At 37.4% G+C, this 15,368-nt stretch overlaps 1 protein-coding gene across 2 annotated transcripts in view; it reads left to right on the top strand.

Moving 5' to 3' along the window:
- SLAIN2 (SLAIN motif family member 2) overlaps positions 1 to 15,368 on the top strand; it is a 74,686-nt gene that overhangs the window by 28,969 nt on the left and 30,349 nt on the right. For both annotated transcript variants that reach the window (XM_058670132.1, XM_058670131.1), the window contains exons 2-6: positions 913 to 1,061; positions 9,165 to 9,329; positions 11,423 to 11,584; positions 13,863 to 14,222; positions 14,655 to 14,792. In XM_058670132.1, the coding sequence (XP_058526115.1) occupies positions 913 to 1,061; positions 9,165 to 9,329; positions 11,423 to 11,584; positions 13,863 to 14,222; positions 14,655 to 14,792 (974 nt within the window). The remainder of the gene's footprint in view (positions 1 to 912; positions 1,062 to 9,164; positions 9,330 to 11,422; positions 11,585 to 13,862; positions 14,223 to 14,654; positions 14,793 to 15,368) is intronic.

The following is a 15,368-nucleotide window of genomic DNA, read 5'->3' as shown; positions in this document are numbered from 1 at the left end:
CTTTCCTTGTTGAAGCATCTAACTGTGTGGCTGTATCAAAGCATAGTTTGGTTTATTTCATAAGTTCTACTTAAAATACCTTAATTTGAAGAAAACCCTGGTTAGAAATCAAATAGCTATTCACATTTTTTACACATGGTCATACTTCAAATAGATTAACAACCACCAGTGTACTGCAGCCTAATCTGAGAACAAACTGGGGAGAGGAAATGTAAGTGCACCTGTCGTCTCTTTCTCCTCAGTGTTTTTCCTTTGGGATACATTACTTAGGAACTGATAAAATGCTGCCCTGTTCTTTCCTACACTTGGTCTTAGCCAAAAGGCCGAGAAGCGATTGCCCTGTTCTTTCCTATAACTGAAGTCATTTCATAGAATGATTCACATTAGCTTATTAAGGAGTTAATAAGGACTTTGCTATTGTCAGGTATAATAATTGTTGGAAGACTATTGATTAGATACTGCTAAATTGAAAGCTATAATTCACTAAGGTAGAATTTTGGTCTGAATTTATGGTGGCAAGGAAAATGAAAGGGGAAAACGACTAAGATATTTAGCTCGTCTTTCTACCTTCTAGATTACTTTGAGTGATACAGAATTAATCATATCTAGGACAAAGCAAAACTGTAAAAATGAATGCTTTCTCTGGGTTTTATTTTGGGAATAAAAGAAAAATAAGATATATTTTAAAATATGTCCTTTATATTTATTTAGTACTTGAGGCTTGAGTTTATGGTGTGATTATAATTTTTTTCTTCCTGTGTACTAAATAAATAAATATGGGTGATTTTAAACATGCACTATCACTTTTACTGCCTTCCCCCACAATCATTCCCAAACGATCCATTATATACCTTGTGCTTAATAACAAATGTTATCCTTTTGGTTTTTTTGTTTTGTTTTGTTTTCTTCTAGGCTTTATTCATCACCAAAGAAAAAACTTACACCAATGCAGAAATCGGTTAGTCCATTAGTTTGGTGCAGGCAAGTTTTGGATTACCCAAGTCCTGATGTTGAATGTGCTAAAAAGTCTCTTATCCACAAACTTGATCAAACTATGTCAGGTATGTGTGTGATTTTACTTGGAAATTTATCTTTGCTTTTTTCATCAAAAACACAAATGTTGATTGGACCTTTTTTTTCTTTTTAAGCCAGGATTTTCTTATTTGTTAGCATTTTTTTTCTTGCATCCCACTGAGCATACCATCATGAGAGTTTTTGCCATATACTTGTTACCCTTTTATGTTATTACTGCATGAAATCATAAGATCTTTGACAGTTCCTTTTCTAATACATGTTAAACTAACTTAAAATAAAAGACTGGTATTGTCTGTGATATAGTAAAAAAAAAAAAAATACAAATACAAAACAAAAACTCTTCCCAGTGTTCAACTTCTGTGAGTTTCGTTTTCTCTGAAGATGATATACCTTGAGGGACTGGTATTGTGACACAGTGTGTAAAACCACTGCCTGCAATTCCTGTGTGGGCACCAATTCTTTTCCTATTCCTCCATTTCCAATCTGTTTCCTTTCTAATATCCTGGAAAGGCAGTGGAAGATGCCCAAGTACTTGGACCCTGCACCCACATGGGAGACCTGGAAGAAGTCCCTAGCTCCTGCTCCTGGCGTCTGGCTTTGGACTGGCTCTGGCTGTTGAGACTATTTGTAGGGTAAATCAACAAACAGAAGGTCTTTCCTCTGTTTCTCTCCTTCTCTCTGTAAACCCTGCCTTTCAAAGAAATAAATCAATCTTTTTTCCCTTGTGTTTTATTTTTAATTTTATGATACAATTTCCTAGGCTCTGGGTTTCACTTACCTCCCTCCACAAATTCCACCCCCTCGACTGATTTTCCCCATATTATTATGATAGTGTAGTCCTTCATAAGCAGTCATAAGACCATCAATCTGCTATTCAAGTGTGTCATGATTTTGCCTTTACAAACAATGGCAGGCAGTTGAGCGTCCTAAATAAATGTTTTTTAAAAAAGAAAAAGCAATAGATTTTATGTTTTTTAAAGATGCTTTTTCTGTATATCTATTTGTTTTTAGAATTATACTCTGGTGCTTAAGTTAGATGTAGACAAGTTAGCACATGAAATAACTGGAAATTTTCTAGCCAGTTTTATTTAGATGATATGAAATTTATTAAGAATTTTCATAGAAGCACTTTTTGTACTCTAGGTATTTTACCAAATATGATTTATAACTTACTTAGGAATTTTTATCATTCAACAGTAAATGTTGAGGGCCTAGCCATGTTCTTAATCTTGAGGATGTAACACTGAATAAACCAAATAATGCCTGCTTCATGGAGCTTTTATTCTCATAGAAGGGATAAGATAATAAACAAGTAAATAAAACATGAAACAGAGGTTGGCTGAGGTTTCTGTAAAGAGCCAGGGAGCAAACGGTTTATTTTTTGTGGGCTGTAAAGGTCTTTGTTGTGGTTGTTTAACATTGATCTTCCAGCAGGATGAGAAGCCATATACACTACATAAATGAATGGCTGTGGCTGTGGCTGTGTCTCAGTAAAAGTACAAAACAGCTGATGGCCTGCGTTGTTTTCTGCTCTACTCTAACAAGGTGTTAAAGATGTTAGGACTGTAAATGAGGTGTAATCAAGTACCAGCTCTGTGTAACAATATTTGACCTTTTTGGCAGTAAGGACAGAACAATAGTTGCAGTTATAAATGTATATATTTTTTAATTTAATGAGAAAAATTAGCTTTTGCAAATTTGAACTTGATAATCTTAAGCACTTTTTCTAGTGACACTTTAAAATAATTTTTAATAAGGCAGAATTCTTCAGGAACTGCAATATTATCTGAACGTACGAAGAGAACAGTTTCTGCTCTGTCACATGTTGCTTTCCTTCAGTGCTACCACCTAAGTTGTTTTGTTTTTTTGGAAGTTCCCCTTGCCTGCTTTGCCCTCTGTTGCACTGCTTGCTGTTTTTTATCTTCTTTGAAGGTTATTATCTTTCCATTTTTTAAAATATTAATTATAGTAAAGTTTACATAGCCGAATTTCCCATTTTTAATATTTAAAGATGTAAAGCTCAGGGACATTAAGGACTTCTACATTGCTGTGTGCTGCCACTACTGTCCTTCTCCAGATGGACAGAACTTTTCATCCCAAACTTTACTTTTCCATCATCTCATACAAAATTTTTGATACTCTTATTAAACATTAATTTCTATCCCTCTTCCCTACTTTTGCTTATCTTTTTAAGAAAATTTGTCTACTTATATGAAAATCAGAGTTACAGAGAAAAAGTAGTAAAAAGAGAGAGATCTTCCACCCATTGATTTACTTGCCAGATGGCTGCAGTGGCTGGAGCTGGGCCAATCCAAAGTCAGGAGCTTCTTCTGCTTTTCTCTTGTGGATGTAAGAGCCCAAATACATGGGTCCTTTTCTGCTGCTTTCCCAGGAATATTGGTAGGAAACTGGATAGAAAGTGGAACAGCCAGGATTCAAACCAGTGTCCACATGGAATGCTGGCACCAGAGGTACACGCCCTCCTTTTGTTTAAGTTATGGTTGTCCGACAAGTCTCTCTTATCACATGTCTCTCTGTTTTGATGTTTCTATCTATTCATATAGTCTCCAGTGTCATTTCTTTGCAAATTAGTCTCATTCGTTCTGTTAGTTTTTATTGAGACCTGTTATAGGGCCCAGCGCCATAGCCTAATGGTTAAAGTCCTTGCCTTCAACATGCTGGGATCCCATGGGGTGCTGGTTCGATTCCCGACAGTTCCACTTCCCATCCAGCTCCCTGTGGCCTAGGAAAGCAGTCAAGGATGGCCCAGAGCCTTGGGTTCCTGCACCCACATAGGAGACCCGGAGGAGGTTCCTGGCTCCTGGCTTTGGATCTGCTCAGCACCGGCTGTTGCGGCCACTTGGGGAGTGAATCGTCGGAAGGAAGATCTTTCTCTCTGTATATCTGACTTCCCAATAAAAGTAAGATAAATCTTAAAAAAAAAAAAAAATGCCTGTTAGATATCAGACTTGGGAACGGGGTAGTAGGATACATGGTGAGAAATCATGAATACTATACCTACATTCATTGAATTTATAGGGGAAACTTATTCATATGAATGATTTTTATAACTGATGACAGATAATAAAAAATAGTGTGTAGTGCTTTGAGAAATAGGGGCTTTAGCCCAAAAAGTGTTGTTGGACATGAATTCTAAAGATTAAGAAAAATATGTGCTAAGGAGAGAAAAGGAGGAGTAGGGCATTTACAAAGGAGTAGTGGAAGAGAGCGTGGTATATACAAGGATCAGAACAAACCAGGAGAGGCAGAAGAATAAGGATGAGATTGTCATGAACTAAGGCCAGAGAGGTAGGAGGTAGACTGTGTAAGGCCTTTATAGAACATATGAAGCATTTGGACTTCATTCTAAGAGCAGTGGGAAATATTGAAGCTTTTGCCAAAGTGGTATGGTATGTGTCAGAAGGAATTTCTGTTTTGGAAAGATGAGTAGTAGTATGGAGAGCCAAGAGTGAAGTAATGTGCTTTTGACGGGGTTGATGATGATGATGATTGGGTGTTGGAAAAAGTTTTTTTCTGTACTCTCACACAGCAGTTACCATTTTAGTCTTCTGTGAGTTCAAAAGGTATGGAGATTTCTTCCACCCACAAGCAAGCAGCTCTGTAGCAGACACCAGCTGGCAGTACTGTTAGTCCGCATCTGATGTCTGCTTGCAGTAAGTGCAAGATTTTGTCTCACAGTATCACTTCCTCTACCCCCTTTCAGATAGCTGTTCTAATTTCAGGTAACCTATGCTTCTGACCAGTCAGTTGTTAAATGGACCTATTTAACCCCCCACAGAATCAGTAATTTGCTAGAATTACTCATAGACCTCAAGAAAATACATTTACTAGTTTATTATATAGGATATTGCAAAGAATGCAGATGAAAGGATGTATTAAGGGAATAGGTATGACACACCAGTCTCCAGGAATCTCCAAGTGTTCAGCTATTCAAAAATCCCCTGAAATCTATGTCTGGTGTTTTTATGGAGACCTCACTGTGTAGCTTTGTTTGAAGTAGGGACAGTGATACCAAACTGTAATTGGAAAGGGGCTGGCATTGTGGCTTGGTGGTTTAAACTGCTGCTTCCAACACTGGCATTCTGTATGTGCCAAGTTCAAGCCCCAGCTACTCCATTTCCAGTCGGTTTCCTACTGATGCACCTGGGAAGACAAATGATGATTGTACATGTGCTTGGGCTTGACCTCACATGTGGGAGACCCAGAAGTTTCTGGTTCCTGGCTTCAGCCTGACCCACGCTTGGTTGTTTTATTCATTTAGGGAGTAAACAAGCATTCTTTTTTCCTGAATGTGGAACAAGGCCCCTTCTGAAATAAGTGTCTTATCTACTGTCAGACAGGGTAGATCAAGTAACTTCTGGCGATCTACAAGACAAAACTAGCAGATTAGTTTCTATATGTTACCTTGGTGTAGGAAGAGCAATTCTAATTCCTATGGCTTATTTTAGGGAGGGAGTTATGAAGCAGATACCATGGATTTAAAAAATACATGTTAAAAGATATTAAAATACATATATGTGTATGATTGTGTATATATATGTATATATGTTATATCAGAGGGAGAGGTAATAGGATTGAAAGCATATAATAGTAAAAGTTAAACAGGTTAGATATGAAGACAGGAAGGAGAAGAGAGACTATCAACAGTGGTTTCTGCAGTTCTAGTTTGTGTTACAGGATGGATATTGTTACCATTTTGAGGGAGAGAACTCCTAAAAGAGAATTAAGAGTTGAGTGAGAGATCATAGATTAGAATTTTTTGCATCTGCTGATTCATCCCCCAAATGTCATGGTGCTGGGAACCCGGAGCTCAGTCCACCTTGCTCATGTGAGAGGTGGGAACCCACTCAGTTGAGCCATCACTGCCGCCTTCTTGGAAGCTGGAGTCGAGAGCTGAGCCAAGGGACCAGCACCCTGCGCACTATTCCTTTACCTGTGCCATCGGCATCCCACAGGGGTGCCAGTTCATGTCTATACTGCTCCACTTCTGAGCCAGCTCCCTACGTAACCATTGGGAAAGCAGCAGAGGATGGCTCAAGTCATTGGGCCCTGCACCCACATGGGAGATAATGGAAGAAGTTCCTGACTCCTAGCTTCAGATCAGCTCAGCTCTGGCTATTGCTGCCATTTGGGGAGCGAACCAGCAGATGGATGATCTTTGTCTCCTATTCTGTATAAGCCTGCCTTTCAAATAAAAATAAGTAAATATGTTTACAAAAAATAGCAGCCATGTATCAAAACCACACAACCATTTGGAACTCAGGTGTCTGAACCATCATACACAATGCATGTCCTCTTGAGGTGAATTTGATATGTTGATCATTGAATACATATTCAGAGAGGGATGTTAAATGGGCAGTGTAAATAAATAATAGGGATTCTTGGGTCTGTTGTTAATTGCTGTTTCGGGTGTGATTGAGATTTCTTAGGAGAAAGAAAATGGCACAGAATACATTGATAAAAGGATCTGAAATGCTGGGGATTAATAACCGAGTAAAAAAAACTAAGCTTTATAGGAGAAGCAGTTAAGTGATGGCAAGAAAATAACCATCTTGTTTCTACTCGGGTTGATATTTCCAGGAACATTTTACATACTAAATAGGTTTAAGGTGTGTCTTACCTCAAACTACACAACTAACCAGAAGACAAATATTCCATCTTCCCAAACCAAAAATTTCAGCCATCTTTTTTTCTCCTCTAGTGATTTTTTTTTTCATTTAATAGCTACATTTTTTCCTTGTTTCTAATCACTGTCAACTACCTAATTCGTTGTAGTCTAGTGAAAGCGAAAATCCCCTTCAAATTTTCCCCCAGCTGATTGGGTGATAGCTGGCTTGCTTCTAACTGTAGTTTTCCTGTTGGTGACCTGGTCCCAGTCACATGTTCCTGTTTCATCCCTTCTTGTGCTTTACCATGCAGGCTTGCTTGCTCTTCTTCCTGTGTGCACTGCATGTTCAAGACACAGCTTTTGTAATCTTATGAACACAGATGAAAGAACATAGCAGATTTGACTGCTTTCAGTGGCCTGTCATAACTGCTTGTCCTTTCAAGACCACTGCAGTGTTTATTTTTCTTTTTAAAGATTTTTTTATTTTATTACAAAGTCAGATATACAGAGAGGAAGATCTTCCGTCCGATGATTCACTCCCCAAGTGAGCCGCAACGACTGGTGCTGCACCGATCTGAAGCCGGGAACCAGGAACCTCTTCCGGGTCTCCCACACGGGTGCAGGGTCCCAAAGCTCTGGGCCGTCCTCGACTGCTTTCCCAGGCCACAAGCAGGGAGCTGGCTGGGAAGTGGAGATGCCGGGATTAGAACCGGCGCCCATATGGGATCCCGGGGCGTTCAAGGCGAGGATTTTAGCCACTAAGCCACGCCTCCGGGCCCTGCAGTGTTTATTTTTCTAAAAAGTATTATCCAGGTTCTCTTGGTTATAATAACAACTGTCTTTTGCTTTCTCAGTTGTAATAACTACTGTCCTTTGCTTTCCATAGTTCTTACCCCTTTATCATACTCATTTCATTTTGTCTTGCGGTTGTCCTTATTTTGCTGACACTGCTTGGCAGCTGCAGGCATCTGCAGAGAAAGCATTATGACATATTTGTGTTTTCCCCACACTGCTTTTATCTCTGTCTGTAAGTATTCAGCAGCCTGTGGATATTAAGGCTAAGATAGAAAAAAAAATGTTACTTTAAGTATTAATTTTCCTTGTGGATAATTTAATTTTGTATCTTAGCCAAATTATTATTTACTTATGTTGTTGTTTGAAAGGTAGAAAAAGAGGCAGGCAGAGCTCCCATCTGCTGGCTCACTGCCAAAATGCACACAGTCTCTGGGATTGTGCCAGGCTGAAGCTTGGAGCCAGGAGCTTAGTCCAGATCTCCATGTGGATAGCAGGGCCCAACTTCTTGAGCCAACGCTTGCTGCCACCTGGACCCTTCAGTTTGGGATTTGAGCATCTTACCTGATATTTTAACCATTAGACCCAATGATTGCCTCTCTGTTGTACTATTTATGTAGTTATATGTACAAAGCACATTTTTTGACAGAAACATTCTAGAGTAGGGAGGAGCTTTTTTGTTTTTAAAAAGAAAGATCAGAAGGGTTTTTTTTTTTTTAATCTTAAAGTGTCTGTGGTAGCGTAGTATGCTAATCCTCCACCTGCAGCACTGGCATCTCATATGGGTGGCATTTGGAGCCCCAACTGCTCCACTTCTGATCCAGCTCCCTATTTAGGGCCTGGAGAAACAGCAGAGAATGGCTCAAGTCCTTGGCCCTGGCTTCTGACCTTGAATCAACTCAGTCCTGACTATTGGGGCATTAAGAAGTGTACCAGTAGATGAAGATCTCTACCACCTCCCCGCATTCTCTTTCTGTAAATATCTCTCGGATAAAAATAAATAAATTATAAAAAAATCTTAATCCATTCATTTTAGATGAAAGGAAACAAATATCCCTACAGGTCACTGAGCATTGTGTAATGCTTATTAAAGAATGATTTTTTACCAGGCCCGGTGCGATAGCATAGTGGTTTAAGTCCTTGTCTTGCACGTGCTGGGATCCCATATGGGTGCCGGTTCTAATCCTGGAGGCCCTGCTTCCCATCCAGCTTCCTGCTTGTGGCCCGGGAAAGCAGTCGAGGATGGCCCAAAGCTTTGGAACCCTGCACCCGCATAGGAGATCTGGAAGAGCTCCTGGCTCCTGACTTCGGATGGCTCAGCTCCAGCCGTTGTGGCTGCTTGGGGAGTGAACCATAGGACGGAAGATCTTCCTCTCTATCTCTCCTCCTCTCTGTATATCTGCCTTTCCAATGAAAATAGATACAATCTAATTAAAAAAAAAAGAATGATTTTACCAAAAGGATATAACTGGATTGATTGAGTGGTTAATAATCTGTTTAGGAGACATTCTTATGTTTTTTTCATTGTTTATTGTGTGTACTATTTTATTTGTGTAGCCCATTTAAGGTAATGAAGTCTTACAGGGATTATTAAATATGATATACAAGAACTATTCAAAAGTTAATGAAAATGACTTAATAAATTCTCTAATAAAACTTTTAAAATGTTAACTTCAAGCTATTAAATTTGGTTTTCTCTCTTACGCAGCTCTCAAGAGGCAGAATTTGTATAATAATCCTTTCAACTCTGTGAGTTATGCGAGCCCTTACAGTCCAAATGCAAGCAGCCCATACAGCAGTGGCTTCAACTCTCCATCCTCAACCCCAGTGCGACCTCCTATAGTCAAACAGCTCATACTTCCTGGAAATTCAGGTAAGGAGAAAGCAAAATGGAGTTACTAAAAAACAACCACCATAGTACTAAAGAGTTAACTCCTGCAGCTCAGAAAATAACTTGATTATTAGTAATTAATTTAGATTCTTTTTTTGTGTGTGTTTGTATGTGAAACTTAGTTGAGTAGAGAAAGTCTCACTGTAGAGCTACTTCAAGGTCAGTACTAGGCATAAAGGGTATGAGGCTGGATTGCGTCCATGTAACTTTCTGTAGCTGGCCTAACAGTTTGTTTGTTTTAAACAAAGCAGTTTTCTTTTTAATTATCTCCTAAAAAATGTGCATTTTATGTGGTACAATGTTGGTATTTCAATACAGGTATACAATTTGTACTTATCAAATCAAGTTAACTATTTTCATTTCTTTGTTTTTGATTGGAGCCTTTGAACTCCTAGTTCTGCACAAAGTATTTAATAGATGCTTGTGAATTGTAGTTGCCTCCCTGTGCTGTGGAACTCCAGAACTATTCCTCTTACCCAAATGTGCTTCGGTGTCCATTATCCTCTCCCTTACTCAAGTTAAAAAAACAAAAAACAAAAAAAACTGGCTCAATTAAATCAGTTTGCAAGGCTGGTTATTCTGATTCAAATATCCTTATAAAGGTTAAAGGTTGTAAAGCTACTGAGTTTAAAACTTGTTTTTTTAAGGAATTAAAATAAGTCTTGATAATGCAGTTAAATTACAGTGTACATTTCATATAAGTCTGTCAAAAGAGTGATGGGACAGTGAGTACTATGGGAAGGACAAATTACCATGAACTGAGGAAAGTTGTGCTTTGCTCCTGTAATTGACAGTTACTGTGTAGCCCCTACTCCTCTTTGTAATTCATTCAGTTACTTTTTTTCTGCTCTTGCTGTGACTATTACTATTGAAAATGAAAATATTAATGGCTGCAAGTTTTTGACCTATACACTGCCTAGTCTAACGACTTTACTGACCCTGCTCTTACTTAGTGTATATAGATTGTTCTTTGCCACCGATTTTTTACTTATGATAAAGACAAATCAAAAAGTTTAATCTACAAGATTGGTTTGAAAATTAAAAAATAGATTTAGACGTTATTTAAGCATAACCTTATATTTTTTCCATCATATATGTAGCTCTTATTTCACTGATAAAATAAATATTAATTATATTGTGTTTGTCTTGGCTCTCCTTACATGCCTCTCATGTTGGAACTGATTCTTATGGTGAAGAATTTGGGGAAGCAATTGTTTCAAATCTAGTATTAGAACTATTAGTGGTAGCAATAGGATTTTGTTCTTTAGTAGAAGTTGGTGGTTGGTGAGATCTTTTCCTTAGTAGCACATTAAACTCTTCTGCACGACCTCTGCCTTGCTTTCTGCCCTGCTTTTGGTTTAGAAGGATCACATAAATTTTAAAAAGCTTTTTTTAAGCTACAGATAACTCATAGAAGTTATACGTGCTTAAAGGATATCATGTGATGTCTCAAGATAATTTTTCTATGCAGTCATTTTCTTCATCACACTTTTTTATGCTTCACTACTAAAAATTAAAGAATTTCTTGGACCCCATTACTAATTTGAAAAAGAGAAATTTTGTGAAAATGATATAATACAAGAGAAGTTAGTGTGATGTTCTTTTTATTTGTTCCTAAATCTAGAGAATTTATCTCAGATTATAATTTAATTTGCATCAGATTACAGTTTTCTTGTTTAGGATAAACAAATGCTTTTATTCAAAGAAAAGACAATGTTAATGACAGTTGAAGAAGAAAACTTGTGGAGCAGTTTCACTGACTATTTTGTAGAGGTTGAATCTGTTCACATGTAGTTACTAAGCACAGGCTGCTCATCAGACACTGTGTTGAAAGCTTAATTATTCTTTAAGAGCTAAGTAATTTATGCTTACATGAAAATGTGTTTTGTATTTATGTCGCAGTGTATAACAGAGTCTTGATAGTCCTCTCTTCCTTAATGAGGTCAGTTTCTATTTTCAGTATATGAGAAAAGGCAGAATAATTATGAGCTGATTCAAAAGATTTAATTTCACATTAATTGCAAAACACGTTTATATTTTTCTTTACCAAAGCTTGACATTTTTTTCTCTTTAAGGTAACTTGAAAAGCTCATCAGACAGAAATCCTCCCCTCAGTCCTCAGTCCTCAATAGACAGTGAGTTAAGTGCTTCAGAATTAGATGAAGACTCCATTGGATCCAATTATAAGCTAAATGATGTAACAGATGTGCAAATTTTAGCACGAATGCAGGAAGAAAGTAAGTGTTTTCATTTACTAAAAATTTAGTTTTTCATAATTTTGTCATGGATTATGTCTTTAAGTTTGTAGTAGTAGTAATGTTGTGGAAGTAAAAACTTTGAAATGAACATTTCAGAGGCTTATTAACCGTATACACACTTGTTTGTCCCTTTCTACCTAGAGCAGTTTTACTTTGTGAGGAACAAGGAAAGGTGTAGCATGCTTAGTGTCTGACTGACACACTCCGTGTGTCACTCTGTGCTGGTCCTCACCGATTCAGCTGTTACTCTAATCCTCAGGAATATTGCCTGAATCTGTACCTTAAAGTAAACTCATTTCTGCTTTGGACCCTGACTTTTTAGACTCATTCAGGGGCAGATGTTTGGGATGGTGGTTAAGTCACTGCTTGGGACACCAATGTCTTACATCGAGTGTCTGGCTTTGAGTTTAGATTCAGCAGTCACTTCCAGCTTGCTCGTGATGTGCATCCTGGAAGACAGCATGGAATGACTCAAATACTGAATATATGGTAAAGCTATTTAGATAGTAGGAGAGAGAGGGGGCACGTTCACTCTCCAAATGACTACAGTGACCGGGGATGAACCAGGCCAATTCCAGGAGTTTAGAACTTCAGCCAGGGCTCCTACATACATGGCAGGGAGCCCCATGCCATCTGCTGCTACTTTCCCAGGGACTTTGGGAGCTGGGTTAGAGGAGGAGCATCTGTCCCTCACCAGCAGTCATATGGGATGTTGGCACAGCAAGAGGCACCACAGTGGTCCCTTCAGCTTATTTTATAAATGAAGTCTTAAAGGTAATTAAGCAGTTGAAGGATCATTTATACCCAACTTCTGAGCTGCTGTATGGGAGTAAAAATTTCCCTGGCACTTTTCACCTTTGTGAGTAAAACTGTACCAAGCTTAAGTATCCAGTGAGTCTGTTTATTCACTCATGTATTCTGTTCACTAGTTCTCTTCTTTAAATGTTCCTTTAATGTTAGTTTCAAATTTGGATTACCACTTTTGAGGAGTAGAAATATTTGTAAACTTACAGTTCCATCTTCTAATTTATATTTTAGATTCAAAAAGAAATCTTGAAATTGAGGAAATATTTAGGGATATTCATTTAATTTAAAAATGATGCTCATTGGTTCGCAGAAACAGAAGAACGATAAACGTCCTTCGGGACCAGGGAAGAGAGCTTTCTCTGGTCTGAACCTGGCTCCACCTCTGGACCCCCACCCTCTCTCGCGATGACCATTGGGATCGCTCCAAAAACCCCTCATAGCAAACAAACAATCATACAAACTAAAAAAACCTAAAATAAATAGACAAACAACAAAAAGTAGAGCCTGGAATCTGACAGGAAAGAGCTGGCGTGGATTGGCTCATGCCTCGCTGGGTGGGACACAAAGATTAGTTACTCCTCACCATGGTGTTGGGGATTTCCCTGCACACCCCCCCCCAAAAACAAACAAACAAACAAAAAAATGTTCAGCACCTTAATTGTCGACAAATGTTTTGTTAGAGTTACAAGTCAGTCTAGATTACCCTAAAATCTGCCAAGATCAGCAAAATTATACTTCAACACAACAAATGGCTAAATACTAAAATGAAATAGACACGAGACAGCTGAATGGTACCTTATAGCCATTTTAAGGTATATAGCAGTCGGTTCTGTATATAAAACTAAAACTGAAATGTCAATGGGCTAATCATAGGTTGTGGTTAAGAACTTGCTTTCTTTTTTTTTTTTTTTTTTTTTTTTTTGTAACACACTGGTTGCTCACAACCATGTCAATTCCATAATGTTGCAAATTGCTGTTGATGTTATGTCGGGACTCTTGGTTGAATGGGATGATATTCTGCCAGCTCTAACAACAGACCAGAAATGGTCTCCCCAAGAGACTGTTCAACCCATCTGGACAATAAATAGCTGGACTTTATACTTGGTATATGTTTATAAGGAAAGAATCTTGATTGAATTTGAACTGTAATACTGCATCAAGGTGGAGGAAGCCACCAGGGGGGAGGCGTGGGGGGGGATTCCCAGAGCCTATGAAACTGTAACATAATGCAAAATAATTAATAAAAATAAATAAATAAATAAAAAAGAATGATGCTCAGATGTGGCTTACACCTCCTTATATAGGAGGGTATCTGAAAGTATAAAGAAAGTTTCCTTTGCACTTTATACACTATTTGAATTTCTCAATGGTTATCTTTTCATTTTAAATTTTAAGTTATCTAGTTGTCTCAAAGAATAATTAGAAAATTAACACATTTGATTGTCTCCAGGTCTCCGACAGGAATATGCAGCCACCACATCTCGGCGTAGTTCTGGTTCATCTTGCAATTCTACAAGACGGGGTACTTTTAGTGATCAGGAACTTGATGCACAAAGTTTAGATGATGAAGATGACAATATGCATCATGCGGTATACCCTGCTGTTAACAGGTTTTCACCATCACCACGCAATTCACCTCGACCATCACCTAAGCAGTCACCCAGAAATTCACCTCGTTCACGATCTCCTGCTCGGGGAATAGAATATACTAGAGTGTCCCCACAGCCTATGATTAGCCGCTTACAGCAGCCTCGCCTTTCACTTCAAGGTCATCCCACAGATTTACAGACGAGCAATGTTAAAAATGAAGGTAAAATAAAGCAGAATTTATAAAGGAATATTTATGAAACAAAATTATCATATTCAGTGTTAAAGTAATGAAGTTTTTGCCAAGGTTTTGTATTTTAGTTCAGTGAACTAACAGTGAATCAACATAAAAATGATGGAAAAGTGAATTTAATTTTACTTGATAATATTTCTTTTGCTTTATTACTACTCATGAAGTGCCCTGTATTTTGATTATTTAAACATATATTTCAATACATGACTTGTCATTCTTTTTCTTCCTTAAATGGTAACTGGCTTAAGTTTAGGGATTTTTTTTTTTTTCAAAAGAAGGTAAGTAGCAACTATTTTGCTGAAGTATGCAGAATGTTTAAATAGATTTTAAAATTTTTAAATTTAAATAGATTTTAATTCTGTCCATCTGAATGATTTGATTTTAATGAAAATTCTATTGTAGAAAAACTAAGACGCAGTCTTCCAAATCTGTCCCGAACATCTAATACGCAAGTTGATTCAGTAAAAAGCAGCAGAAGTGACTCAAATTTTCAAGTGCCAAATGGAGGAATACCTCGTATACAACCTCAGGCTTCAGCCAGTAAGTATTTTTCTTGCACTCATGTATCAGTTATTTTATAGAAAGTGAGAATTTAAAATTCAGTCCTGGAAAAGATCTCAGTCTATGAAACTGTTGTCTCTACATAATTTTAAAGAAAGCAAAGAGTCTATTTTCTGAAAATATAGATGTGTTTCTTTTGGCTGTAGAAATTAGAAATAGTAGCCAATATGCTATTCAAAACATACATTCTATACTAAATACTTACTGTCTTCAATGTGCTCCACTTTAAAATATCTAGAAATGTATTGTTATATATTTTAGAACATACATGATCAAAATAGGTACAGTGTAGTGAATCTGTGGACAGGTTAGATTTTGTAGCTCTTTAAAAAAAAAAATGTATTACCAGAATGCTTACTTCATTTTACTTCCATATCTGTTGATATGAAATGTGTAAGTTTTGACCTGATGAATTTTTTGTGCCTTCTAAGAACATTTTTGTGAAACAAAATTAAATCAGTATGGATGTCAAAACATAATTCTAATTTTAGTTAAAATATTGACTAAAATTGATATTGTAAATTATTAGAAATGATGATTTTTTTTTTTAAAGGC

The sequence above is a fragment of the Ochotona princeps genome, chromosome 11 (genome assembly GCF_030435755.1).
Source record: "Ochotona princeps isolate mOchPri1 chromosome 11, mOchPri1.hap1, whole genome shotgun sequence".
NCBI lineage: Eukaryota > Metazoa > Chordata > Mammalia > Lagomorpha > Ochotonidae > Ochotona > Ochotona princeps.
The sequence above is the reverse complement of the archived record's forward strand: the minus strand, read 5'-3'. Positions and strand labels throughout refer to the sequence as shown.